Raw genomic sequence first — 27,345 nt, forward strand, 5'->3', positions numbered from 1 at the left:
TCCGGGCCGGGCCGGGCCGGGCCGGGCCGGGCCATGGCGCAGGCGGCGCTGGGCGCGGCGGGGCTGCACTTCGATGAGCTGAACAAGCTGCGGGTCCTGGAGCCCGAGGCGGCGCAGCAGACGGCGCAGCTCCGCGAGGAGTGCGGGGCCTTCCTGGACAGTGAGTGCCAGCGGGGCCGGGCACCGGGCCGGGCGCCGGCGCTTTGCTCCGCTCTTCCCGTTTGGCAGCCACTGCCACAAACCCGAACACGTACCCGTGTGCGGGAGCGCCAGGAATAGAGCTGAGCTAAGGACTGCAGCGGGTGGTGAATGCGTTCGCCTGCCGCGGCGGTGTTGTGGATGGTGCTTCACCGTGCTCTCTTCTTTGCAGAAATAGCTGAATTCCAGAAGATAGTGGGGAGCTTGATTGAGCTTGTGGATCAGCTGGCAAAAGCTGCAGAAAGCGAGAAGATGAAGGTATGTGCAGGTGATCACACTTCACAGCATCATCAGCGTCCAGCAGGCCTTTCTGTGATACTGAAGTCTGGAGGGCTTGTACACGTACACCCAGACTCCTGTGTTTAACAGTCCCACTGCTCCTGTTTCTGTCTGTACATCAGTGTTGTGGTGTCACCCTCCTTTACTATTGGTGTGGCTGAAACACTTGAATCCCAACCTGTCAGCAGTGAGAGGGGTTAAACACATTAACAGATCCCGCTGCAGCTACAGCACTGTCCTCTCCTGACAGGCCATCGGTGCGCGGAACCTGCTGAAGTCTATGGCAAAGCAGAGGGAAGCTCAGGAGCAGCAACTTCAGGCTTTAATAGCTGAGAAGAAGATGCAGCTGCAGAGGTGAGTTACTTGTTGGGTACTCTGGGGCACTGCAGAGTTTGGGAAGTCAATCTCCCCTCTGTGCGTGGCTGCTGGGCACTGCCTCAGCTCGTCCACACAGCCCATCTGCTCAGCAAAGGTGTGCCCTCCTGCACTGAGCACGTGTGGACAACGTGGAGCCACCGGCAAAGGGCTCACTTAAGGCCCGTCTCTGATGACTGGCTAAACCGAGGGGCAGCAGCAGACGGGGCAGCTGGGGAAGCCAGTGAGCTCTGACTTGTCCAGCACACGGAGGCACTGCAGAACCGTGGGTCCATCTCACGCAGCTGCTGCTCTGCGGAGGACTCTGGAGCCCAAGTCCCTTCCCTGCAGCCCAGGAGCAGTGTCCTGACCCAGCACGGGAGCTGCTGACCACCTGCTTTATCTTTCAGGTACCAGGTAGAGTACGAGACTCTGTGTAAAATTGAAGCTGACCAGAACGAATTCATTGACCAATTCATTTTCCAGAAATAGAGGATTTTAAGATAAAACCAAACTTGACCATTCCAGAATCTTGAGAACTTCAAACTTCAAAATATGCAATTTTTCACTGTGTATGACTGAAGAGCTTGTTCATACCAATGGAAGTGTTTGAATTCAGAGTGACTTACACTACGAGTGGCAATAAGGAGGGCTTTCTAACAGGGTGAAGACTGTTGTGTCCTTTGATTTTATAAGTTTTGTACAGTCTACTTCTAATCCAAATTACAGTTGAATTGATACTGCTGTTGCTATGTCACGTCTCTGCCTTCTGGGACTATGCAGCTCTTTGAAAGAAATTGGGGAAATAAATGATTGTTTTCAGACTTTCTGGAGACCCCAGAATTAGGGCCTTCTGCAGAAGGTTAGCCTTGAGCTTCAGGGTTTACAGCTCCCTGGACAGTCACAGTGGTTGTCACATGTAGTATTTGTCTTGTCTGTTAAGACACAGCAGGCAAGCAGCAGGAACTTCTGCAGGAACACGTATTGGCCAGATTATTTTTTCATGGAGTTAGGAAAACCCAGGAAGTTTGCAGTTACCGGAATGGATCGATTACACACACACACACAAACAGCAGGAAATCAGCTGAATTAAGAACTTTAAGCTATGCCCAAGGTACATCCATACCGGTAGTACCACTAGAGTTGAATTCTGTGGGTGGTGGAAGTGATGGAGCCCCAGACTGATGAAACTCCTCAAGTTTGATTCTTGCAGCTCAAATTGAGAACTTAAAAACCCCACAACCAAGCCCACCACCCCTGGGTTTCTGTCAGTGGTAGGTTCTCTTCACTGTACCTTATGCACACATTTACTGTGGGAACTCTCTACACTGCCTCATGGTCATTAAGTTCCTTTTAGTCATTCCCTGAAGAAAACTAAATGCAGTTTAATGCGTTTATTTATTTCCACATGAGAAGTGATTTTATGGAGAGAGAAATTGCCAACCCTTGTTCACAATCCCTGACGTACTTGAGAATCCCCCAGGAATTATGCCTCAGTGTCCAACAAAGGTCACTTCAGGCATTAGTAAATCCAAGTTTGGGCACATTGTATTATCACTGAGCAAATTAACTGACAATCAAAACTGAAGCAGAGCAGAGGAAGGCGGGATTTTAAAGGAAGGGGTGAGGAAGCTCAGAGCGACTGTAGGATGTGGAATGTGTTGGGAGCGTCGCTCTGGGGATCTGTGTATAACCAGCTCTTGGAAGACACGTTTCTGACTGAAGTGGTTTCCTGGCAGTCCTCTTGGGAACAGGGATCAGCGGCAGCATCCCCCCACCACGCAGTTACACATCAGGTGATTGAAGTCCGGTTTCCCGTTGCAGAGGGCACAATGGGACAGGGAGAGGTGGGAATCGCCTTCCCCTGCATGCGCCGCAGCCGCGGGGCTCAGCTCACACCAAGCCCGTTCTTCCCTGTGGGAGCTGGTGCGCTGGGAACGGCTGCTGCAGCCACCCCCATGGCACAGCGTTTGTCCCAGAGGACCACGTCAGCACAGGCTCTGCGTCAGCGTTGGACGTACGACCCGCAGAGCGGGCTACTTCCGTTTCCGCTTCTCCACGTGGTTGTAGTGGGGGTTGTAGAGCATGGTGTAAAGAAGCAGCAGCGGTATCAGCAAGTAGGGCACGTACACGGAGAGCAGCACGAGGCGCTCACGCTGCGTCCGAGGTCCCAGCTGCTCCGGCCCCGAGAAGTCGTGGAACAGGATGTGCGCGAGGATGGCCACCAGAGTGGTAGCCACATGTGTGGAGTAGATAATGGCCGGAGTCCTTATCCACCTGCAGCTCCCTGCAGGGCAGCAAAAAGGAAGCGTATTTAAGTGCTCTGAAGCGAGGAGGATTCAGCAGCTTGTAAACTACCTGAACATTAACTGCTCTAGCTCTGACATGATAAGGCACAAGATACAGTAAATAGGTAACAGAAAAATTGTTAAGTACCAGTACCAACATGGTTTACATGGTCACCAGTAACAGCATGACATACAGAGCAGTGGTGTGATCGCAAACGTTTCAAGTAGCACAATGAGTACCTGGAACGTATCTCCTTTGGGAGCACACCAGGTGTCAAAACATGGTGCTGGTCCCATGTAAATGACTGCAGCTGACCAGGCCTGTAGTGATGGCCTCTGTTTGCAACAGCCCTTGTTCTTTTCTGCTGTCTCAGATGGAACTTGCCTTGAGAACACGGCAGCGCTCCACTGGCACACCCCTGCCATTGCTTACCCACACCTCCACCCCTGCCGCACAGAATGCAGGCTGCGTGGCAGCACCCCTCAGGACGTGCTTGTACGCTTGCTTGACACCAACCTTTTAGGAAGGCGTAGGCTGCGATGGGGAAGAAGGGCAGCTGCAGGAAAGCTTCACAACAGATAAATGCCTTGAACCACTCCGGGGGCTGGAGCATCAGGGGGTCCCTGAAGGTGGTTGCGTACCACTGCAGCAGCTCCGTCAGCTTCAGAGAGAGAACAGAGCAACACGTTAGCGCACGGAACATCAGCGGCAGCAGAACAGTGACCCTGGTCTGCTGGAGCATCACTGGGGGTAAATGCAGGGACAGCTCAAGGCAAGCACCTGGCTGAGTGTTTCCATGAGAGAAAGGTAAATTCCAGCAGGGTTTTACACTGGACTTTGCACACAGAGATACGTATTGAGATCTGCTGGTTAACTATTAATGACAAACGGGTGCTGTAAGTGGAGGAATTCCACAGGCAATTCTAATGGCACGCCCCGAATTCCCTCCTTGCAAAGCTCGCAGAGGTTCTGGCCGCGCTCCCCCTGATGCCAAGCGCCGTTTTCCACCCACCTCCGTTCTGACTGACGCTCTGGTGTTCATGGCCACCCTGTTCCGACCCCCGCAAACCGCCGGTATCCACCCCCCGCTGCGGTCCCAGCCCCCGCGCACGTTTCGGTGGGAGCACGAGCGGGGCTGAGGCCTGGGCGGGAGCAGGACCAAACCCAAGGCCCGGGGAGCGCTTCCCGACCTGCGGGCCGGGCCGGGCCGGGCCGGGGTGGGGGGGGGATCAAGCAGAACACACACACCCCCCCCCCCCGGAGACCGCACGGACCCAGTGCGTTAAATGCGGCTCCGTTCACAGCGTTTCCTCCCCCCGCGGTGCCCGCACACACCGGATGCTGCGGAGCCGCCGCCGGAGCCACGGCCCCCCCCCCCCCCCTCCACCCGCCCCGTCCCCACTCACGGCCTGCGGGAGCAGCCCCGCGGGCAGCAGCGGCTGCGCATCGATGAGCGCGGTCAGCGGCACGTGCGACAGGAAGAACAGCGCGAACAGCCGCTCCCGCCAGCGCGGCGCCGCCGCCGCCATCGCCGCCGCACCGGGCACGCCCCCTGCCGCCGGGGCCACGCCCCCCTGCCGCCGGGGCTGCCCCGTTAACGGCGGCGGAAGCCCCGCATGAGGAGGGCCCGGCGCGGGTCCGCCCGGCTTTGCCCGCCCTGCAGCCACCGCCTTAACGGGGCCCCCTCCGGTACCGGCCCCAGCGCGCGCACGCGGTGCTGGAGGGGGACCGGGACCTTCGCGCCCTCCCCGATGAACCCGGTTGTGTCCGGCGGTGACACCGGGAACACCCGGACACGGGGTTCATTCAGCAGCTTCTGCTCCACAGCGGATCCGGTTCGGCTCCCGCAGGACGGGCACACACAGGGGTGAGGGTGCGGCTGAGGCCGGAGACGGCTCCACAACCGGGGCCTGTGTCTGTGTGCAAACAACTTCAGGCACGCAGTGCCATGTGCCTGTATGCGTGTGGATGGATACAGACCTGTGTGTATGTATGTGTATAGATTGTGTGTGTGTGTGTGTGTGTGTGTGTGTGTGTGTGTGTGTGTGTGTGTAAAAACCAAAACCATGCCCAAAGCAGCAGTTACAAAGGCTTTTTACTTGCATCCTCTCAGCCAGAACTCGATCCAGATCAGAACAATTCACTGTTAAATGCGGGGGGCTCGGGCAGGAAATGAAGATACCACCACTCCGGTTTCAAATGTCACATTTAATGTTTTCACCACTGTACTTCAAATCTACACTTTACAAAGTGACCAGCAAGTGTGCCACATTAACTGACCAACCTCTGAGATTTTACCTGTCACACCAGTGTCGCCCTGGGCTCTGGAATTACACACGGTTCTCATTCAAGTGAACTGAAATGCTTCAGTTGGTTTTATTCTCAGGAGCCTCGTACAGAAACAAAGACATCGCCCCATCTTTGTTCCGTTATCCCACCTTATTCCTCTCTTTCACAGCAAATAATTACTTCATTGAAGTTAAAACTTCCAAACATAACTTACTGACAGTCTCCAGTTGCAGCTCAGATCACTCGTGTTGAAAATACTCTGCTAAATACAGATAACTTACAATAACTTTAACAGTTAATTGTCCGTAACAAACACACGCGTTCCCTCCAGACCGCTGCTCCCAGGCTCAGACCACCCTTGCGGATCCCTTGGTACGGGTGAAAAACAGGCGCGGGTTTTTCCTGTCTCGGTTTAAATACAAAAGTTGGGACATTCAAGTTTCGAGTCTCCACGCTGAACTTAAAAAAACAAAACTCATGTGGAGGTAAACAAAGCAAGTTGTACACTCCAGGAGGTAGAGGCCTTCAGTTGTGTTCACATATATACATATGCACAGAATTCAGTGTTCCAACAGAAAAACAATGAGCCAAACGGTAACCAAAGTCAGGTCCTACGGTGACATCTCAAGACTTGCACAGCTCTGCCTAAAGCCACGAACACCAAGTCACAGAATTCCCCATGGGCTTTTTTTTTTTTTTTTTCCCCATTTTTTTCCTTTTTTTTTTTTCCTTTTTTTTTTTTCCTCAACTCTCCAGTGCAGGAAAAGGTTCTCACAAAGTTTCACAGACCTAAAATGTGCAAGCTAGTTCCTCTCTATACAGCAACGATGCCGGGGAGCGCCCAAATCAGCCCATCAATGGCATTATTTACACACAGAGATGCATGCTGGGGGGTTTCATGTAAGAAAGAGCAGAAAACCTTCTAATAAAAATAGATTAAATATATATATATATTTATACTGGGTGAGGAAACAGAAGTTTAGTCTCTCCTAGTCACAAACTCATTCTCTCTACTCACAACATCTGGTTTTAGAACAGCACACATCACCATCACAGCTCTAGTGAGAAGCTATTTATAGGGCTCGGTCGGGGACGTGCCATCGCCCGACGTGACTTCATGATTGGTCGCAGTCAAGTTTTCTGTATTCCTTAGTTTTAGAAAACCCAAAATCCTCAGGAATGGCTCAATATCAAAAGGTGTTTGTACAGACTCACTGCAATAGAAAACAGAAAGGAAAAGAAAAGACAAACCCTCCCCAAATTTGGTTCGATTCCGTTTGTTCCGAGCTGAGCCACCGCAGCTGCACCACAATTCATCAAACACGTGCAGCTCTGGGGGAAATATTCTCTTCTAAAAGCACAACCACTTTACAAGATTAAAAGTCTAGTACGGCTCTAAATATCATTCATATTGTACAAGTAGTGGTTGTTAATTTAAAACTTCATTAGTAAAATTACAGTACAAGCATGATTAACCTCCAGAATTGCAAATCCCAGGCTCCAGTGGAAAGCTACATTACATCTTCAGTAGTTTATTCTCTTCCACTTCACTCCCAGACCAATGGAGATGGCGGCATCTCGGATGGCTGAGCAACCGTGGAACTGCAACGCAGCGACACAGACAGTCAGTGCTCACTTGCCAGAGCTCAAGGACACCACAGTTAATGCTGCAGCCCCAAACCCAACCCAAACACCCCAAACAACCAGTCCTGCCCCACATCTACTGACGGGCTTGGGGGTTCTCCACCCATCGGGCCTGCCCCTTACTGGTTTTACAGTGCAGTTCTGCAATCAACCCCCCCAGTTCTCACTTTCAGCCTGAATTTTGTGCTTTACACAAAAATATTACCTGAAACCTTGGCACATTTCACTTTAATTCTAGAAGAATTCATCGAGATATCCTAAAACGTAATCACACAAAGGTGGTTTTTCCCCCCAAAAAAGTTATCTCTGGGCCTTTCCTTACTCTTAGAAACTTAAAACATACAGCATACGGGCTGTGTGAATTCTGTACTACTAATAAATGTGAATTAATATCAGATGTGAGTACATACAGTTACCTAATAAAGCTCTTAAAAGCAGCAGACTGAGGGTTGATGCAGAGAGGCACTCTGTTTCCTTTCTGCTGTTCCAGAATGAACTGATGAATTATTTCTGTACGTAGGGGAAGAGCACAAAACACCACAGAATTAACACTTTGCTCCAGTGAAATGCAGTGTAGGCTGGAGGGAAACGCAGCTTCCTCCACTGCAAGTACACTTCCAGAAGGAGCAGGGAATTCTAGCTTCCCGGCATCGAATCCAATGCCAGACCTCACCACACAGATTCACACAGAACTCTTCTGTGCACACTGGAATGAAGTTATATACGAAATAAAACCCCAGTCAGTACTCTAACACTGAACTGGTGATAACCACTTATGGGATAAATCCCAGTTTTAGGGTGTAACTAAAAGCAGGTTTGGCAAGGGGCTGCTCCTCCATGTGATGGGTGCCAGGACTGAGCTCCATGCGATGGAACTGGTTGTCAGGAACTGCTGAGGGAACACATTTCTTGTCCCTCTCTTCCTCTGGAGTCATTTGAGCTGCCACCAGAGCCCAAATCCCTACCGCTGCTTCTCGGATCGCATTGCTCTTGTTAAAGCTCTGCTTTCCTCACTGGATCTGGTTTCAGAAGCCCCAAATCTGGTTTATGGCCTGTTTGCTGGGATGGAATCAGACTTCAAGTCTCCAGTGCCACAGAGCAACTGCTGGCATTTAGTGACCATCTGTGGCAGCAGGTTCCTCTTCCAGGGACCAGGACTGATCCTCCTCATTTCACCTGACTGGCAGCAGGCTGCACATCCTGCCCACACAGGACTAGGGGATGGAGCAGGAGGATAAATGCAGATGCAAAGATAACTGCTACTCACCTTTCACCTGCCGAACAGAACTGAGGTTCTTCTCAAAAGTGTCATCAAACTTGGGGTTAGTGATGGGTTCAAAGTCACTCGTATAAACTCTTCCAGTGGAGGTGGAGAAGCAACATTTACACATACAAGTGTGGTATCGCAACCGCCCTTCGTCGAGGTATGGGTGGGCTAAGGCATCCTTAGCAGATATCCTTTTGGACTGAAACATGGCATTTGAGGGAAACAGAAGAAACCAGTCAGAATGTTTGCAGAGGTGCTGGAGCAGCCTAAAGAACATTCACTCTAAACTAATCCTGACTTGTTTTATAACCCTCTATCATGTTAAAGGATTGGCTCGTTAGGAAATGTTCTGGATCTCCAAACCCTGCCACTAGAGGGGAGGCTCTGCTTAGAAACCAGCAGCACCAGCACGGGGCTGACTCTGACCCTCCTGCGCCAGAGCTGCTGACAAAGATGAGGCTGATGGGGTTTTCAGAAATGTGCTTTTCAACAGTTCCTTCCCCAAATACCTTCACATTGTGACTCTATAAAGCAAAACGAGCCCAAAGAATTTAATGTTGGCAATATTTGTGGGTCTGCAAAACACTGCAGTGTGTCCAAAGTGAAACACAAATGTGAGCATCACCGGTAACAGTTCAGGATACGGCATCTGGAGCTCTCAAAGCCACTTTGCACATCGAGTTTCTGAAGACAAGCAGTGAAGGAAGTGCAAGGGAGAGGGGGCAGAGCAGGGGCTGGAATTACAAAAGCTGCTTCCACATTACCAAGGGGTTTTGTGCATAAACTGAGCAAAGCATCAGTCAAAGGAGAACACTGCGAGGACTGGGGCAGAGCTGCTGCTGAGAGCCTGTAACCAAATCCGTTGTTATAGAAGGTTACAGAGCAAAAGCAGTGGCAAAGCTGGAAGGAAAACCCACGTGTCCCAATTCCCAGGGTATGTTTGAGAATCAGCGCTGCTAAAGGATCATCCTGAGCCCTTAGAACACAAACCCACAGGTATTTAAATGTGACGTGGGAACACCGAATCACAGCATTGTAAGAAAGGAAACCGCTGAGGTCTGTTGACGTGGAAGTTATGATTTAACATCTGGTTTGTGCAGTAAAACAATCTGAAGGTTTAAAATAACGCAAGGGGCAGCCTTCTGAGTGCTCCATCAGGCACAGGCTTCCCCTGTGCAGCGTGGCCAACGTCTGATTTCATTTGAAATGCAGGGGGGGTCTGCAGGAATGCAATAATCATTGATTCCGGTACCAGTTTTGTACCATGAGCCCGAGAGATGAAACCCACAGCCCACAGCAGCTCATGTTCATCAGCAAAACAGATGCTGGGTGGAAAGCGAGATCCTGTTATGTGACTGTGCGGATGCAGAAGGAATCTTGTGTGTGTTGCAAGACCACGAACACCCACGTGTCTCTAATTAGAACAGCAGCAAAGGATCTGATGTTCTGCTACCTACACCTCGCTGGGAAAAGCGAGCGTGAGTCACCAACACCCTCATCTTTCACACCCTGTCGCAGCTTCCTTCAGAAGACCAATAGGTTTTCAATGCAAACCCCCATTCCAGTGGGGAATTAACTGACCCATTCCAGGATGATACTTTTTTATGTCTTTTACAGACCAAAAGCACCAGAAAATGCACGTGGAAGAAGCCAGTTAAAGCAGTTCTTCACTTAAAATACTCATTTAAGTAGCAGGCAATAAAAAGTGTTGAAACAAACAGTATTAGAAGTAATTTTAAATCATACTTACTGGATCAAAGACCAACATTCTGCAAAGGAGATGAACTGCTTCGTGTGTAGCTTGACTGGAGAGTGTATATAGGACAGGAAGAGATGGCTGTAGGGGAAATGGGAGACAGAAAATACAAAGAGTTGTCCTGTCAGATCCATCAGCAGCAGAACGCTGTTACCACCCGTGCTATTTTACAGTTACCAAGGACAAACTTGCTGTTGAAAAGGACATTCGCTGCCTAACGCTTCCCAAAGAGACAAAAACCACTATTACAGAACTCAGCAATTCTACTATGGATCCAATTGATTTCTTTTTGCCTTCGTTCAGATGCAATGCCTGAACAAACCTGTATTTCGCTCAGGGCTTCATTAACCCCATCCTTTCCAGTATTCCACGTTCTTGGCCACTGCCAAATTAGGGATTGCTTTGCTTTTCCTTAGCCCCGCAATCCATATCTGACAGTGACATCCAGCACAATTACAGTGACCTTCAGGCATCAGCATCCTGCATAAACAGGCCAGGAGCAAGGCTGGAGGGGCCGGGGGAGCAGGAAGGGGTTCACTGGCCTCCCCCTGGTTTATGAACCATGTGGTTCACCCAGGCTGGAACAGGCCAGAAGCTGGGGGCAGCAGCAGCGTGGCTCCTGCTCTGGTCACAAACACAGCTCTGCAGCTCGTTGCCCGCCTGTGTTTCCTTGATTTGCTCACACTCAGGGCAGCCTGAAGAGCTGAGAGCTTCCAGTGCTAGCTGAGGGTGAAAAGGCCTTGTGGTTTCATCCATACACTGGGGCATGGACAGGGCAGCACTCCTTACTTACAGAAGCTCTTGCACTCAACACAAACGAAGGATGCACTTTTGCTACTCTGAATGCCCCTTGTCTGCCATTCCAAGAGCACGCGGTTGTGCAGAGCTTTTGGAACAGCCTGCTCTTGACAAACTGCAGCCAGGTCCAAAGCCAGAGATCAGAAACAGCCCTGACAGGAGCTCGAGCAAGGGCAGAAGGAACTGGTGAAAACTGAATTGCTCTAAGATTGGATTGTCATGGAATCAATGGTTGGGTCTGGTAGCAAGTCGGGTGCGTCCCAGGGGATCTCTCTCTTCCATAGAGAATCCAAGGACCACATCAGGAAGGGAATGAACTCCAACACGTTCTACTTTTAGAAGTGGGTCAGCCCCTGACTGCCAGGGAACTCCAAACCACTCCTTACAGCACATGGGCACGTGGGAGGAGACGCTCCTCCTCCTGCTCCAGTCGCTAGCGGTCCACTCACACGGAGTTTGAAGTGAATGCTTTAAACCCAAAAGTGACAGAGAAGCCTGCTCAGTTTGTGAACCTCCCTGCTGGCAGCGCACACGGGGCGTGGGGCTGCGCCCAGGAACGTCAGGCATTCATCTATTTTTACACGAAGCAGCAAAATGCTTCACCCCCCAACTCCCACTGGGCTCACCTACATCGCGTAAAAATAGCTTGTGCGGCAGAGGGATCGCCGGTTCCAGCTTGGTTTTCTCTCCCTATTAATCTAATAAAGAAGCTGGTAACATTTAGCTATTTATAACCACCAAAGCCTCCATTTCAAAAGATGAAAAGCCATGAATTTGCATTCAGACATGAAGAGTGCTTGGGGCTGAAACCAGAGAAACGCCATTCAAGAGATCACTTCCCCCGATTTCCGAGCTGCAAACGAGCTCCAGAGACTGCTCAGCTCCTGTGGCATTCCACGGAAAATGAACGGTGTTTTCCTCAGCAAACACAGAACTAATGCTTATAGTTTATTTCCTATGACTTGGTGCCTATGGAGCGTTAAATCTCTATTGGGAATGTTTTAATCCATTTCACCTCACTTGCTTTTTAGTATTCCCATCATTTGGTGGGTCAAGAGACAAAGGATTTCAGAGGCTTGTGCAAGAACAGCCTTAGCATGGGGATGAGAAACTCAGAAGACATTCAGGTACCCACTTCAGTTCTCGATAGAACATCCTGGTGAAACAAATGGAACGAAGCTAACAAATACCAGAGTTCCTGCTTACTACCACAAAGAGTACAACTGCTGCACTTTGGAAATGTCAAGCTATCTTCCCATTATCAGAATTTAAATCCATATATTCTATAAAGCACGTGGATCTGGTTTATGCTGCTGCATATCTGTATATATAGGTACAGTGGATGTATCTCTCCCAGTTTCCACCACTATAAAACTTCTTTTCTTCTAAACACCTCAAGCCTCATAAGTGCAGCACCCCAGCACATTACAGAGCAGAGCTTCAGTTACAACTCCTCTAGCAAGTGATAGCAAAAAAATACACTTGATTTGTTTTAAAACTGCTAGAGAAAGACTTCAGGAAACCCTCCTATTATTAATGTTAGCAGAAAAAAACCTGTCATAAAATGGAATAGAGACAACTTGATGTAGTGGATCCAAAGTGCCAAGGCAGCAGAACTCCCACAAGTTAATAATAGAGCAGAATATACATTCAGTGCTCATCTCTATGGTAACTACTATTGTGGTGAGTAGACATCTGAGAACTTACTTCAGCATAAAGAGCCAAACTTAACTGCTGGAAAGATCCGATGTCTTCCCATGGACAGGTTATTAATTTGGTTAATTTTTACTATCTAACAGTCATAAAAATGACCAGACTGGATGGACACACTGCTTTATTACTGCCCTATGATTCCATGCACTCCCGCACAAGCATTTCTCCGTATCTATTAATGGTACATTAACTCCTGCCACTGCCACACCACAGCCACCTCTGGTGAACTGAACCTCGTTTACAGGCAGAGACAGCGCTGAGACTAAATACCCAAAGCATTTATGAACAAGAGAACTTGAGCAAGAGGTGGCACAGTGAGATGATGTCCCAACAGTGCCCTGCACAGAGGAGATCCAGACTGTTGGGGGCTGATGGAAGGACTGCCTTGACCAAGGTGAAGGTCAGGCACCCCCAGCTATACCTGTTTATGAGGACCCCTGAGTATGTGTGCCTTGGCGCCTTCACAAGCCGTCCTCATCGCTTCCAGTGACGGCGTTCCCAGCAGGTCTGTGATCAAATCCAGCTGCAGGTACAGAACACACACATCTGAGACCTCAGGCATACATTATACACATCACCATGATGGCAGGTTCTTCAGTTACCTTGAGTTACATTTAAGGCATGAAAAATGGGCACAAGAAAAAACACCAGAAAGGATTTTCTCAACGAGTTCCTGGAAGTTCCTGTTTCACCTCCCAAGGTAGAAATTGTCCTGGCTCAGCCCCTGCATTTCCCATGTGCTCAGGAAGAGTTTCACCAAGAGGCCTGACTTCACGTCTCTGGGTGCACGTCAGCAGCCATCAAACGTGGGGGTTATAAAGCATTAAAAAACAGATTTTGAATTTCCGGTGTTAGAAAATTATTACAAACCACTCATTCTGCATTCGACTGGCCTCTGCTGGGCACACGCCATGGACCTAGTTCGGGTCAGAAGGAATCTCTGCGTCTCCAGTTGTATCTGGACAGAAAACTTGCTACTTTCTCATAAGAGCTGTTACAGAAAGCTTGATCCTGGTTCTATCACCTCTACCTTATCTCACTGAAATGCTACAGCAGCTTTGGAACTGCAGCAGATTACAGGGGATTACAAAAAATTACACATTTCAGGAGCTAATGTGAATAACCACTGCTTTCAGCACTGCCTGAAGCCATCACTTCAGATTTCAGAGCAGCTTGGGGTTTCTCCTGTGTGCAAACCAAGCAACACAAAAGCAAGTTGGAGGTTCAAAGGGCACCAGTGTATCTGATTTCATGAAATGATGCAGTAGAACAACGTTAAAGGGGAATGTGCTTATACCTGCTGGATGGGACTCTGTGCCTGAAACAAGATTCTTCGCCCAAGTAACTCTGCAAAGATGCAGCCTACAGACCAGATGTCAATAGCATTGCTGTAGTGGCGGCTGCCCATCAGGATCTCTGGAGCTCGGTAATACTGGGTGACAACTTCCTGAGTCATGTGTCGAGATTCATCTAACTCTTCCACCCTGGCCAATCCAAAATCACAAATCTAAATTGAGAAGGTAAATAAGAAAATTGAAATAACCAAAACATTTAATGCACTTCAAGTAGGCAACCTTCTGGTAGCGCAGCAGGGAATTCCAAACCAGCATTTAAATAAACCAGTTATCTGCTGCAGCTGCGCAAGCAAAGGCAAAGGGGAATGGCAGGAATTAAGCTACTTTATGCCACATCCACTTAAGCTTTCTACAATTTAAGTTACAGCACGTTTTAGCTGGCATTACAGTATTTATTATCTCGGAGATGAAAAACCTCTGCACTAACATAAACACCCAGACCTTGCCAACCTCTGGGTACAGAGAATTTCATCCCAAACCAGATTTCATTTGCTCACGAGATGCTTCAAATGTTACAGAAAGCTTCAGCCCCTGCTCACTTGGGCTTTGAGAGCTTTTAAGACTTGAACCAGCAGCCTTAAGGGAACAGACCCAAACTATCACAATCAGATGCTGAGCAAAGCATTGCAAACAAAACTGACTATTTTATATATATTCGGCATTCATTTATAGCTTCTAAAGAATATAGGGGATTTTTGTCTTTAAAATGACTTTCAGTGTTCACATTAAATGCTTTTGCTTAAAAATTCACATGGGGTTTCTACTGAGCATATGGACATTTTCAATGAAGTTAAGTAGCACCTTCAGAACACAGTTGCTGTTCACGAGTAGGTTCCCTGGTTTAATGTCTCGATGTAGAATGCCAGCAGAATGGAGATATTTCAGACCTGAAAGAGCACAGGAAATGAAAATAAATACTTTTTTTTCCTTTCAAATGAAGCAGCAGCCTCTTGCTGCTCTGTAAGTTACCCATGGCTATGACAGGAGGCAGCAGTGCTGCAATGTTCTTGTAACTGTTGTAATTAATGCTTGCTACTCATTCATAATGTGAAATAAAAAGAACAGGAAACTTGTTCAAGATGAGGATGTCTTGAGAATTAACATTAAGAAACAGGAAAACCCCCACCCCAAACTACATCATTTTCATTGAATTGAAAAGAAGAAAAATTACCTCTTAAAATCTGGTAAAGAAAAACTTTGACATGATCCGAGCTGAGTGGCTGAGGAGAGACGATAATCTTATGGAGGTCACTCTGCATCAACTCAGTGACAACGTATCTTCAATTCATTAGTTAAGGCAAAAGCAGGAAGTTCAGCACATAATCCACTGAAACATTCACTCCTACCTCCCAGGGATCTGAGCTCTCTCAGGCCAGAGCTATCGAGTGAACAAGAATAAAGCTTCCTCAGAGGTCAACTCTCAGACTCTTACAAGAATGAAAATGAAAAATGGGTTGGGAAAGCAGAGCTTACTCAGTGAAGCAGCATTTGCATTAAGGTGGTTGCTACAGCGTCATTCCAAAGGCAAATTACAACTCAAAACATTAACTAATAGAATCAATGACATCTTGGATCCTTTAGGGTTTTTTCCTTCAGATCAGTAAGCCATAAATTACAAACAACTGAAGCAGCATCTTCACAGTGGACATCCATCAACATGGCTTAACCCTCCTCAAGCATGATATCCACCACATGCATACAAACCCCAGTGATAAACCCTCTTCTGAGTTATAACAGGAAACTAAAAAACCCCAAACTTCTACCTGGAGGAAAAGCTAAGCCCCATAACCCACTGTTTGATGTACTCATGGATGTGCAGAGCACAGCGATGGTCACAACTACGGGCCGGGACACAGAGTTGTACATGCTGTGGCTGATGCTAAGGTGAGGGTTAAGCAGGGCACTGGAGTCACACCAAGCTCTGCCACGTTCAAACAGACCAAATACAGCAGGGAGGTGGTGCACGCTGCCAAGGTTATGGGAAAGAGCAAGGAGGGAGTGAGAAATAAACCTGCATCTCCAGAGCCCCAGCCTGCTGTCTCCCCTGGTGCTCCAGGTTCATTCTCAGTTCAAGGAGCTGGGTTTGCTTTCACTTTACATCTCCCCATTATCCTGCAGGAGCCTATCAGTTGGTTCAGTGCTCTTTATAACCCCCTACACATCAAGCCTGAAATGCAACAGCAAACCCTGACTTCAGTCGAGATCCTTATCTTGTATAAGATGGCGAGTCAGCTTCGGCTCAAACTTGAACCAGTTCTCACCTTTATCACCAATTGACAACCTAGAGAAAACTCCCATTTTCCTGCATCTCTACCTAAGCAAGGTTCTACTTCCATCTGTTGCTCTGCAAACCCTCTCTGGCCAAATCCCCATCAGCCAAAGTGCTCACCTGCCCCCAGCACACCACACAGAACTTCATTTTGGAAGTTAAATATTGCCAACTTTTTGACCAAACCCAAAGCAAATTAACACTGCAGTCATGAAGAATTCATGAGACAAGAGCCAACCCCGCAGCACCGTAATTTCGAGTCCTCTCATTTTTCTCTTCCTCGTGCAAAGGCCCTCTTAAATATTTATACCAGCCTTTTACGTTCTGGATTTTACCTTGTGGCTGCAACAGATCTTTGTGTTTCACTGTTAATGTCAAATATTAAAAGTAATCCCGAGGCATTACTCTGCACTTTATTCTGATCAGATTTTTGCTGCGCTGTGCCACAAATCCCCCTAAATCTCAATCCCGACATAACGTCTCCCAGATGTCTCAACTAGTTGCCATGCCAACTAAAGCAGCTTAAATTAAATGAGGGCCTGAAATGGCACCTGCACCACTCCAGGTCTGCTGCGCATTAAATAAAGCTCTCTTGACAGGGGCTCCGAGGTGCCATTAACTTGAGCAGCAGCTATCTGATTGTTGTCTCCAGATAATTTAATGAGGGTCTCGAAACAAGAGCAGCAGCAGCACTTGCTTCACGTTCCTGCCTGTTACAAACACGGCAGCTCCTCAAACAGCCCGTCCCGAGCAGGTCAATGACTTTGCTCCGGCCAGGATGAATGTTGAGCAAAACCAAACCCCCCTGGGATTTCAAGCATTCAAACAGGTACCTGCAGTTTTCTTTCTCAAGCAGAGCCATAAAACGTGCTGGCACTGAGGTGGTCACTGGAGCTGGAACACGCAGCTAAGCTGAGCGCTGCGACCAGAGAGAAATTGCTCCTGACAGCAGTAATTAGGTAACTAGCTGTATAAAATTAGAACTACAAATGTTCCAATTTGCTTTGCAATAGTTACCAAGGCAAATGCTGGGCACAAAAGAACTTCCCTTGCTCTGTTCACTGGGAGAGCTGCTGAGCTGGGAAATCTTGCACAGTGGCACACATGTGTGAAAAAGGAATGGAGAACCCTCTGTGATGGGTGTCCCTGTACCCACTTGGGTCCTGCTTCGCTGGCCCTCTGCACACCACAGAACTCATCTCTGTTTTTCTGGGAAGAGGCTGGTGTCCCGTGAACGAGTCCTGGGGCTGGTGGAATGGCTGGATGCTAACGGTGGGGAGGTGTCCTCATGCATGACCCTGCAGGAAACAGGCTTTTTAAAAGCAAAACAAACCTCGTATTTCAGTATTTCTATAAAACAAAGGTGTTTCTCTTATTCTAGTGTACTTTAGTTATACTTGGGGTTACGTTAGGATCACACCAAGCTAAATTTGTGATGCCACCTCTAACTCTCTGCAGACTTCATAGCTTCCTAGTAGAACTATTTCTACAATATCCTTATTTTATATCAATACTGAAAACATGGGAGAAAAAGGACCCGGTGCAACAATTATTAAACAATTAATCAACCTAACGCCTGTCTAAATTATTCCTTACGTTATGTTTATCTGATGTTTAAAATTTGCTGACTTTTCTGTTATAGGCAAAACTACTGATATATTTGCCACCAAGTCACCTCTACTTGTGCTATGCACAAATGGCAATCCATGGCACGTCTCCCAGAGCACAGACAAGCACTGGCAGAAGCTTTTGGAGGGACTTCCAATGCATGGTGGGGAAAACATTCACAGTTCCAGCATTATCCAACCAGCTTCTGCAGAAACTGGACTCAAAGCACCACAACCTTACTGCTGAGTAAAGCAGAACTTTAACCCAAGGCAAAGGAGCCTCGTGTTGCAGGGAACAGCTACTCTGGCACAGTTCATCCGAGCAGACACCAAGGATGCTCGCTCAGACTGTCTGACAATGGCAGCACACACTTGCATTACCTGCACAAAGTACATCAAGCCACTCTGCTCTCATGAGAATCTAGTGAGAATCTAAGTCACAACCCTGCCTGACCCAGCACTACAAACTGTTGTGTTACCAGCTGCAAATCAGCAACCTGCAGCTTTCCACAGAGGGCACTAATCCTCTTAATCCTTGAGGTCCCTGTTTGTGTGCTGGCCCAGAGGAACCTGCTGCAATGACATTTCAGATGAGCACTTAAACAAGGGAACTCTTTCTAAGGGTACTGTGACAGGACAGGAAGCCTGACCCTACCCTCCTGGTGCCCCAACAGTGTGGGCATTGTCCCTTTTACAAGCTGCTGGAACCAAATCTTACCTTGTCCCTGTCTACCCTCCTGCAGCCTACATATATGAGGGATTTACTCCATAATCTGTCAGAAAACAGTTCTTTCACCTCTTAATAAGATCAGTGGGAAGGAATTACTGCACACCTTTGCTTCTACGGGTATTTAAATCTTTCCAAGTCAGTATAATGAGGCTGACAAAAGTGATTTCTTCCTGGCTGCTTCTAACAGTCACTTTCATGGGAAGAGTTTTCAAAAAGTTACTATAGAAACTTAGGAGAGTTCTTAAAAGAAAATGTCTGCATATCCAGGTGCAGAATTCAGCATTAACATCAACTGCGGGAGATTCTGTAATGGGAAAAGAGAGAGCTATAAACCAGAGAATCACAGAATCATCGAGGCTGGAAAAGACTTTTTAGATCAGAGTGCAACTGTAAACCTATCACTGAAAACCAGTCAGAATTAACAGATAAGGCAGCTGCAATGAAATACTTCTTAGATGCTCTAGCAAAATCGGTGAGTCACTCCACTCTTGACCTCTAGAAGTGATGTGCTTTGAAGCTAGGCCAGTCCACCCAGGGAAGCAGGCACACAACAGAACCAGACATCATCCAACCCAGTGTATGCTTCTCTTCCACCAAGGTAAACTGATGATGATTACTGGGATAAGCCTTGAACTTCACCTTAATAATGAACTTAATGATGAATATAAAAGCCTAAAGTTCACCAACAATCTCTTTTTCAACAACACCCAGAATAATATATGCTCCATTATCTACTCCTTTTTGCACTAGGTGATATTGGCAAAATATCAATACCTGTATAATACGCTGAGTGCTCACAAAGATTTTCAATCTAAAATGCCATTATACATTCAAATTATATCCCAATCTAAGCGTTTGCAAAGAATTTTCACTCTAAAACAGAAATCTCACTGGATTTTAATTCCTTTATTCTAATGAACTTAAGGGTCCTAAGTGCATTTACTGCAATTATTTCAGAAGAAAGGAGAGAGAAGGTTACACAAAGCAAATGGTCTCTGTCACCAATCTGAGAGTCAGGAAATTCAAACAACCTGAAAAATACATCTCTATAAAGCTCAAGTCAGAATGGCTTCAAATCAGTTAACCATGAAGGAAACTAAGCTTTTGGGTTTGTATTCAGAACTTGGCAGTAGCCAAGCTCATAAAAACAAGCTTATCCCATTTAAATATTCTTGATTGTACATTACACAGAAGGAGTAATCCTTAACCTAGATCTGATTTATAACTCATATGACTTGGTATAAAATGAGGCCATTGAACTAGTGTTAATAATCAAAATCCAGTTTTTGAGGACTACTTATATGCTGTTCATAGGCAAGGAAATTCAAAGCAGAATTTAAGAGCTTCATCTCACATTCATACAAAAAAGCTGTGGTTGAGCAATATTTTCAACCAAAGAATGTGGTGATCAATCACGCTGTACTTCAGTTAAACTCCCCAAGTTTAAAATGCACCTACTTTCTTCTCCAGTCCACTCAAGATATTATAAATAAATCAAACCATATTTCACAAAGATCAGCTTAGCTAAAAATAAAGAATGACAATTTCCTCCCCATTAATTGTCTTCTGCAGTGGGTCACACAAAACAGCACAAAGACCCATCAGCAGTCAAAACCAACCTGCCAAAGTCAGTTACGCCGATGCACCCAAAGCTCCACTGGAGACTGACACCAACCTAACGGAGTTACCTGTAGGAGCCTGCAGACACCTGTGGGACAGTGCATTCCATTTTAATAAACCTAACTGTTACCATGCACTCAGGTAACAGCAAAAGCTCTCAGGTCCCAATTACAATTACATTAAACCCACATAATCTTAGAAAACAACCCCAAATCCTCCATCAGAACACTTTATGTGTACCCCTGTATATACATGCATACTTTTTCGGATGACCATTGACTGGCAGGTATCTCACTTCAGCTTATGGCAGCCATGTCATAATGCCCTGCCTCATTCACAGACATTCTGGTAACAATTTGGGGTTTGGGAAGTTTTTATTTGCACCATTTGGTTGTGAATTCTCACCTGGAGAGGCTGCGGCTGAAGCTGTGAAAGGAGCAGTGCCCACGACAACACATAACTGAACATGCTTCAAGTGAGCATGAGTCAAGTGTTCACATCCAACAATTCAGCACTGAGGTTAACTTTCAGTGTTTGCTTGTGGGGTTCTCCACAGAAAGCACAGCAGTCTATTAGCTGCCCTCAGCTGCACGGCAGATCCCTGGACTGAAATGCTAATTTGGTAATGGAAATGTCAATGTGTTGGGATATTTGATTACCTGCTCTCTAAAATACCACTTTTACTGAGGTCTCCAAAGGATATTTTGTTACTAACAGCATGTTTTAAAAATATCTGAGCAGCTTATAAAGCTCTGCAAATAATCTTAACACTGTTTTGGGCAGGAGTCTGGCGAAGAGATTTTTTCCTATGCACATAAGAAACAAAATATAAACAAATAATCTCATTCAGTGCAAATGATGAAGTTAATTCAGATTTTATTAGCTAAAAAAGGTCTCAGAAACGGCTCTTAGCAGGTTGAATTTTTAAAACAGCATAAAGAGGAGAGCAGGCAGTGACATTAATCCAGGCAGGCAACCTTTATTAGGATTCCTGGTGTGTGGCTAGTAAAGTCTCTGCAGAGAACAGAACTACCCCTATTTAAAATACCTTTTTGTTCTAAATCTCATGCTAGTTCTAGATGCTTTCTGCACCATATAAGCCTGTACTTAACTCACTGCAGTAAAGTTCTTGCAATTTAAAAACCAGAACAACCTGCTTTGAGCCACAGAACTTCTCTTCCAGCTGCAGTCAATAAGAACCCACCCTGAATTTTCAGTATTAAAAACTGCTGAAATTCCCAACTACAACCCCCAAAATAACCCCAAGTTTAAGAACAGGGATGAAAGAAAGCATGACACTCGCATGTCAAGTTATGTACTAAAATGCAGTCTGGTGATAGAGTCACCCACGGACAGCGTGTACCTTTGCATCACTGACACGTTACACAGCACGTTTATCGGCGTGAAAGCTGTCTTCTTGAGCAAGACAGAGGCTGAACGAGGAAAGCCACAACCCAGCCTCTCTGCAGAAACATCCTGGGGGAGCCGTGGTTTCAGAGCATGTGCCAGTAGCACTCCGAAAACACCAGGAAGTATCTTAAGGTACTAACAACCAAGGAGAAGTTAATGACTGTTTTGGGGGAATCACCATTAGCAGCAGCAGTATCTGTTGGTACGTACCACGGTGTCCTGCCTTTGCTGGCTCTGACATCTTCAAAGCTTCACGTTCAATCCTGCACCATTTCACCTCCAACTTTAGTATCAATTAAGAGCTCTTGATGGTGTAGATTCACTTCTTTAAATAAAACTGTTCAGGTACAGGCTCAGGGGGGTTGTAGTTCTATTTCATAGATTCCACCCACTAGTTGCAGTTCCTAAGCTAATGAAAATTACACCTACCTCAATTAAGATGCTCTATTTTATATTTAGGATACATTTCTTCAAAATAGTCAATGTGTGGAGGCTGGAGTATGTCGAGGGCAGAGAGTACCTAGGAAACACCACACAAGTCAGGACCCATCCCAGTCAAACAAAACCAAATCCTTTCAAAGAGACAGTCAGACTGTACCTTCCTTACAGAGCTTTATTCTATCCCACACAGACAGACCAATATTCTATGTGCCAGAGAGGTGAATTTAATAGCCCAGCAAGTCAGATGTTCTGTACATCCAGGGTATCTCTCCCTCTTTTTTTTAATTCAAGGAACTTTTCCCAGCTGTCCCAGTACTACCTTAAAGCATTCATTTGTCTACCCAATACAAACCGGTTTACTTCAAAGTATACACAACTATAAAATATTTGAAAGAAGTAATTCTAGCAAAAAAATGCAAAAGCAAAAGACATCACACTTCGTGCCTTTCATCTTACTTAAGAGTCCTGCTTCCACATGGGAATTACAGAACCAAAGTTGTTCACGTTCTGAATGAGAAGCTCAGCTCTTTGTGCAAAGCAGAAAGGTAGAAAAGCAGCAGCTCAGAATTTACATCCTCTCACAGGAAAAAATACTACCTTGGTGTTGTCTTTTAGATCCTGTCCTAGGAAGACCTATGACATTCAAGTGAAGTACACACACGTCAGTGGTTATCAGGCTCAACCTCTGACTGCTTACAGAGATGCTTTTATTTGATTTTATATCCCTCAGTAAAACCCTCTCCAGAACGAAAACCCTGGTGAGGAGCAGTTTAAGGTACCAGTTCAAGAGAAATCTTGTCCCAGCATCCAAGGACTGGTGACAGTGGTGGTGGTGGGACTCTGCAGCCTGGTACAAGCTGGCAAGGCAGTCCAGCTCTTTTGCACCCACTGACACCAGCACTGAACCCAGTGCTAAACCACAAATAAAATCTTTCTTGGAATACAATACCCTCAAGATAAAACAAGGTAAAATTTAAAACAGGAGAAATAACAGATCTGTGCCTCCTGACCCCATTCTGCTGGGAGCAGATAGCACTCCCAACACACTCATTAATGCTCATCAATGTGGGGGTTACCACATCCATAGCTGCATTCTTCCCACTCCGCTAGAATGAAGAAAGCGGATAGAAAAGCCAGGGAGAGGAAGATGGAGCAAGAAATAGCTTGGAAACGAAAGCATCTCCAGCTGGCACAGCTTTGTGCAGACTGACATTTATCTAAAGCCTAAAATAAGATTAGGTAGAAGTGTCTTGTCTATTTGCAAACATTTTGGAAGGGTAATTATGAATATCCCTACATTCTTCATAATTCCATTTTTGATAGTGTTTGCAGTGATAACACCTGAGTTCCAAGAAGTCTGATAACCGTAAAATTAGAGAGCTTTTAAAGCATTTTACATGTCCTATAACTTAAGAGACTTCTGTTACAGATGGCTCCATTCTACAATCAGGCTTTATCAAAGACTTCAGAATTACTTTGATTTTACTTACATTGTCATGCTTAAAAAAACACAACATCTTCAACTCCCGGAAGACCCTTTTACAGGAGACCAAATTTTGGAAGACGTTGGGCATCTTTTTGAGTGCAACTCTCTTTCCATCGCGTGGATCTGTTACTGACCTAAAGAACAGAAGATTCAGAACATCACACACTGCTGTCAGACAATTCTTCCAAATCAGAAAAGACTATTTTAGAGTTCTTATCATTCTCAGTTGGACGGTGAGTCAAAACAATGCGAAGACACTTCTAGGGACAAAAGCAAAGAGCAAAGGGCATTATGCACACCCTGCAGAGCCCGTGTTGAACGCAGTGTGATCCTTCTTCATTAGGAGCATGTACACACAAACCCAGTCAAGTCTGCTGGCTGTGAAGTGGCTGGCGATGTCCATCAGTGCACAGACTGCCTGCCACGCTGCAGCTCCGAGTCAGATTAGCACCTTGAGACAAGGAGCGATCTCCTTCACCTCCCAAAACCACCTTATTAAGAGTAAACCATTTGCTCAGTTACAGAGATTTGATTTGTCAGACCTACTGCTGCCTTCTTCCTCTCCTAAGAGGGCAAAAACTGTACTAATCCCATCCTGACAGAACACTGGCAATGTATGACTATTACTTGATCTACCACTAAATCACTTCACATCTGGACAAGCAACAGCACACAGCAGCTAAGTTTCCTCAAATGTAATCCAGGCATGATACCTGTAGTTCTCTCACAGAGCTTATGGGCTACAAGTACAGTAGTTCAGAAACTATCAGGTGCTTTGCACATGGCAAGTATTTTAATTTAAAGTAATTAGATTCTGAAAATAGAATTTTATAATGAGAACCATAAAAGTAGAGCAAGGAGATTACGGTGCCTCAATTCCCAATCACAGTTTTTAGGGTGAGGCTTCTAAGACCTCACCACAGAGCAGGGTTTCTAGCTCTCCACTTGTCAGGAAGCCATTTTTTCCTGCATGTTTTTATCGGGATGATCAAAATAACTTTCTTTGCAGTGCAATGCCATAGCCAGGTAAGAATCCACATCCAGCTATGTAGCCTGAGGACTACATCTGTCCTTAAAAAGCTGCTGGCTCTTCTATCGTGCAACTCCCCTGCAAATCACATGGAAGGTTCTTCTTCTGTCTGAACACAACCTGAACAGGTCTTCTAATTCACAACACGCTTCCTACTTTCGCCAGGAACTCTGCCTCTTGCCTTTAGCCTGAATTGGAAAAAAATGGAATGAAAACTGGAAGCACTGCAGCAAATCCCCTGCTAGTGCAACTCAGCACTCACCACGGGCCAGGCTGAAGCATCCTCTCTCACCCTACAGGAACTCCGTTCAGAGATGAGGGTCACCTCAATGCATATGCCTGCAGAACAAGGTACTACTCCTCAGGAGCAGGCACGCTTCAGGCTGGCCCGTGGCTGGGGGATTACAGCAGGGACAGGTTCTGGATGGCACACAGCAGGGCCCGTACCGGGCGGTGCTCAGTCACAGGATTTGATCCCGGCATGAGCTGAGCTCCCGTTGCTCACAAGGTCAAGCACCACTGATCGGCTAATTAGAGGTGTTCTTGCTTTGTGAGACAGCAGCTCTGGCCCCTGCCCAGCCTGGGAAAGGAAGCCACAAACCTCCAACCTGTAAAAGCAAGCCTAAAAACTGCCGCTTCCTGGGAATCACACAGCTATGTTCCCGCTACTAAAACAAAGTTGTGACGCTTTAGTCATTAAACCCTCAGCAGTTACACTGCAGATGCTACTGGATCACTTGTTTTCCCCTTTGGAATTGACACTATCGCAGGTTAAGAGGCACACAACATCCCAGATTCAGCTTTGAGCTTTTAGGTGGTTTTGACAGGAAAATTCCATCAACAGGTCAGATGTGCAGTACAAGTCACAAACCTGCATGGAACATACAGGGAACTGAAAAAGCACAGGAACAGCATGCAGTAATCAGTAAGGCCAAGTTTCCACTCAGCAGTTTCATTTCTGATCCAGCCTGGCGAATCCTCTGTTCGGTACCCAAGGATTTGGACACCAGCTCTCCTCCCCACACCAAACATCTCAGAGGCTGCGTGCTTCAGTAGCTGCAGCACAGCCTTGGGAATCTGCACTTGAAACATTTTGGAGCTATTTTTAATAACCACCTTTTAAGCATATTTTCATTTAGAAACGTCCTGCCTATTTCCAGGTCTCGTAAGTATAAATATTACTGCAGTAACTGTCAAGGAAAACACTCTAATACCTGTTATTAGCTGCAACCACAACACACAGGGTTTCAAAGTTTGCAGGGTGTCTTGGTAATGTTTTGGGGTAAAGCTCACATTTCTTGTTATTATTCATGCCAGGCACAGCCCTGCCTGTAGCTGGTAACAATATAACCCTAATGACTGCGAGTGCAAGGGCACTAATTTCACGCCAGGGTGAGTTTGCTCTCTCCTAACTCAGGGTAGCAGCTGCTGGGGCTCAGCACAAGCAGTGCCACAGAGCAGATTCAGCCCTTTGCTGCTGAGAGGCTTCCTGGGTTGAGCATCCCAGGATCTGCAGCACAGGGGCTGTCCCATCCCTATGGGCTAATGAGCAGCTCTGAGGGCAGCTTCCCATCCCCACTGCAAACCGCCCTGTTCAAAGGTCCACCTTCATGACTGTTACCTGTCAAACTAAACCTCACGTCAATTATTCAGGTACAGCACCCTTTTAATGCATGTACTGAGCAAACATCTGGGTTTTACAGTTACGTATCTGTTCACATAGTTCTAATAAAATGAAATTTAAAGTAAATACAGCACACATTTTCAACCTTAGTCTAAAACTCAAACTTTTAAAAGCTCTAACCTACACTCACGTATACTCTTAGGTAGTGCCATTATCTCCATATCGTTACCATTAGACTTCAAAAGGTGTCTTTTTTACTGACTTGTGGATTAAAATGCTCACTTCCAATTCTTCCTACAAGCTGTGCTACCAGCACCAATGGAGAGGATACAGGTCAAGACTGTGAAGGTAACATAAAATGTGAACCCAAGACACAAGTTCAGAGGAAGTCACCTGTGAAGCTGGAACAGACAAATGAAAACAGGAATGTCGGGAGTTCACTGTAAAAACACATCTAAAATAGGATTTTGGATGGATTTGAAACACTTGCTTTCATACCCAGGAATACTATGCTAAGTCAGAACCCAATCAGGCAACTGATACAGGCCAACACCAGAGCCCTGTTAATTCCATTAATTCCTACACTTCTCCCGTGGATGGAGCTGTCCCACAGCCTCAGTAGCGAGAGGGAAAGATTTGATAAAAGGGTTGGTCTTTAATCAACCACCACAGAACTCTGATTTATTCTGACAGCTACCACAGATTTATTGATGCTCATTTTTACTCGTTGTGGGACTCATTTTAAAAAAGAGCTAAATCAGAGCTGTCCAGGCTCATCTCAGCTGTGTAAGCAAGGCTGGTGTGTCAGCTCTCTGCGTTCTCAAATGCTTCCATGCATTAAGAACTGATTCAGGTGAACGGTCTTTTCCTAGTGCTCCTGCTGATGTCCCTGGTCAAGGAATGAGTTAAGTGAGGTTGCTGTGGCATTTAATATGCATTTAAGGCCAGTTCCTTTTTTCTTTTAAATAACTCACTTCTACAAACAAGTAATGATCACCTGCAGTATCCAGCTTGAAAGCAATTCCTCTGCTCTTCCCCCATAGCTGCAATGATTTCACACTGCTCCTCATCTCCTCGCCTGGGCTTGTGAGCTTTATGCCACTCACCAGCAATTTCACTTCAAGGGGCAGCACAAAACTAACAATCAAAGTTATGAAGATCAGAAGTGTCAGGAGTGTATTCCAAG

General features: G+C 46.4%; 3 protein-coding genes across 4 annotated transcripts in view; 1 reads left to right on the top strand and 2 right to left on the bottom strand.

Moving 5' to 3' along the window:
* Positions 1-13: 13 nt before the first annotated feature.
* On the top strand, positions 14-1,576 carry IFT20 (intraflagellar transport 20). The gene is made up of 4 exons (XM_061469898.1): positions 14-160; positions 371-456; positions 728-831; positions 1,242-1,576. The coding sequence occupies exons 1-4, from the start codon at positions 34-36 to the stop codon at positions 1,321-1,323; spliced, it is 399 nt and encodes a 132-aa protein (XP_061325882.1). The 5' UTR covers positions 14-33; the 3' UTR covers positions 1,324-1,576.
* Positions 1,577-2,209: 633 nt separating this feature from the next.
* On the bottom strand, positions 2,210-4,682 carry TMEM97 (transmembrane protein 97). The gene is made up of 3 exons (XM_061469899.1): positions 4,527-4,682; positions 3,637-3,781; positions 2,210-3,118 (listed from the first exon to the last, which is right to left on the bottom strand). The coding sequence occupies exons 1-3, from the start codon at positions 4,647-4,649 to the stop codon at positions 2,868-2,870; spliced, it is 519 nt and encodes a 172-aa protein (XP_061325883.1). The 5' UTR covers positions 4,650-4,682; the 3' UTR covers positions 2,210-2,867.
* A 626-nt stretch (positions 4,683-5,308) lies between these two features.
* The window catches only part of NLK (nemo like kinase), a 43,946-nt gene continuing 21,909 nt past the window's right edge, over positions 5,309-27,345 (bottom strand). For both annotated transcript variants that reach the window (XM_061469920.1, XM_061469918.1), the window contains 10 exons: positions 23,510-23,639; positions 22,043-22,098; positions 15,114-15,220; positions 14,744-14,829; positions 13,885-14,094; positions 13,009-13,110; positions 10,071-10,157; positions 8,321-8,519; positions 7,470-7,563; positions 5,309-7,011 (listed from right to left, as the gene is read on the bottom strand). In XM_061469920.1, coding sequence (XP_061325904.1) covers positions 6,957-7,011; positions 7,470-7,563; positions 8,321-8,519; positions 10,071-10,157; positions 13,009-13,110; positions 13,885-14,094; positions 14,744-14,829; positions 15,114-15,220; positions 22,043-22,098; positions 23,510-23,639 — 1,126 coding nt within the window. In that variant the 3' untranslated portion in view covers positions 5,309-6,956. The remainder of the gene's footprint in view (positions 7,012-7,469; positions 7,564-8,320; positions 8,520-10,070; positions 10,158-13,008; positions 13,111-13,884; positions 14,095-14,743; positions 14,830-15,113; positions 15,221-22,042; positions 22,099-23,509; positions 23,640-27,345) is intronic.

The sequence above is a fragment of the Pezoporus flaviventris genome, unplaced genomic scaffold, assembly GCF_033815535.1.
Source record: "Pezoporus flaviventris isolate CSIRO_AGI_PZ_B2104156 unplaced genomic scaffold, CSIRO_AGI_Pfla_v1 ptg000063l, whole genome shotgun sequence".
Lineage (NCBI taxonomy): Eukaryota > Metazoa > Chordata > Aves > Psittaciformes > Psittacidae > Pezoporus > Pezoporus flaviventris.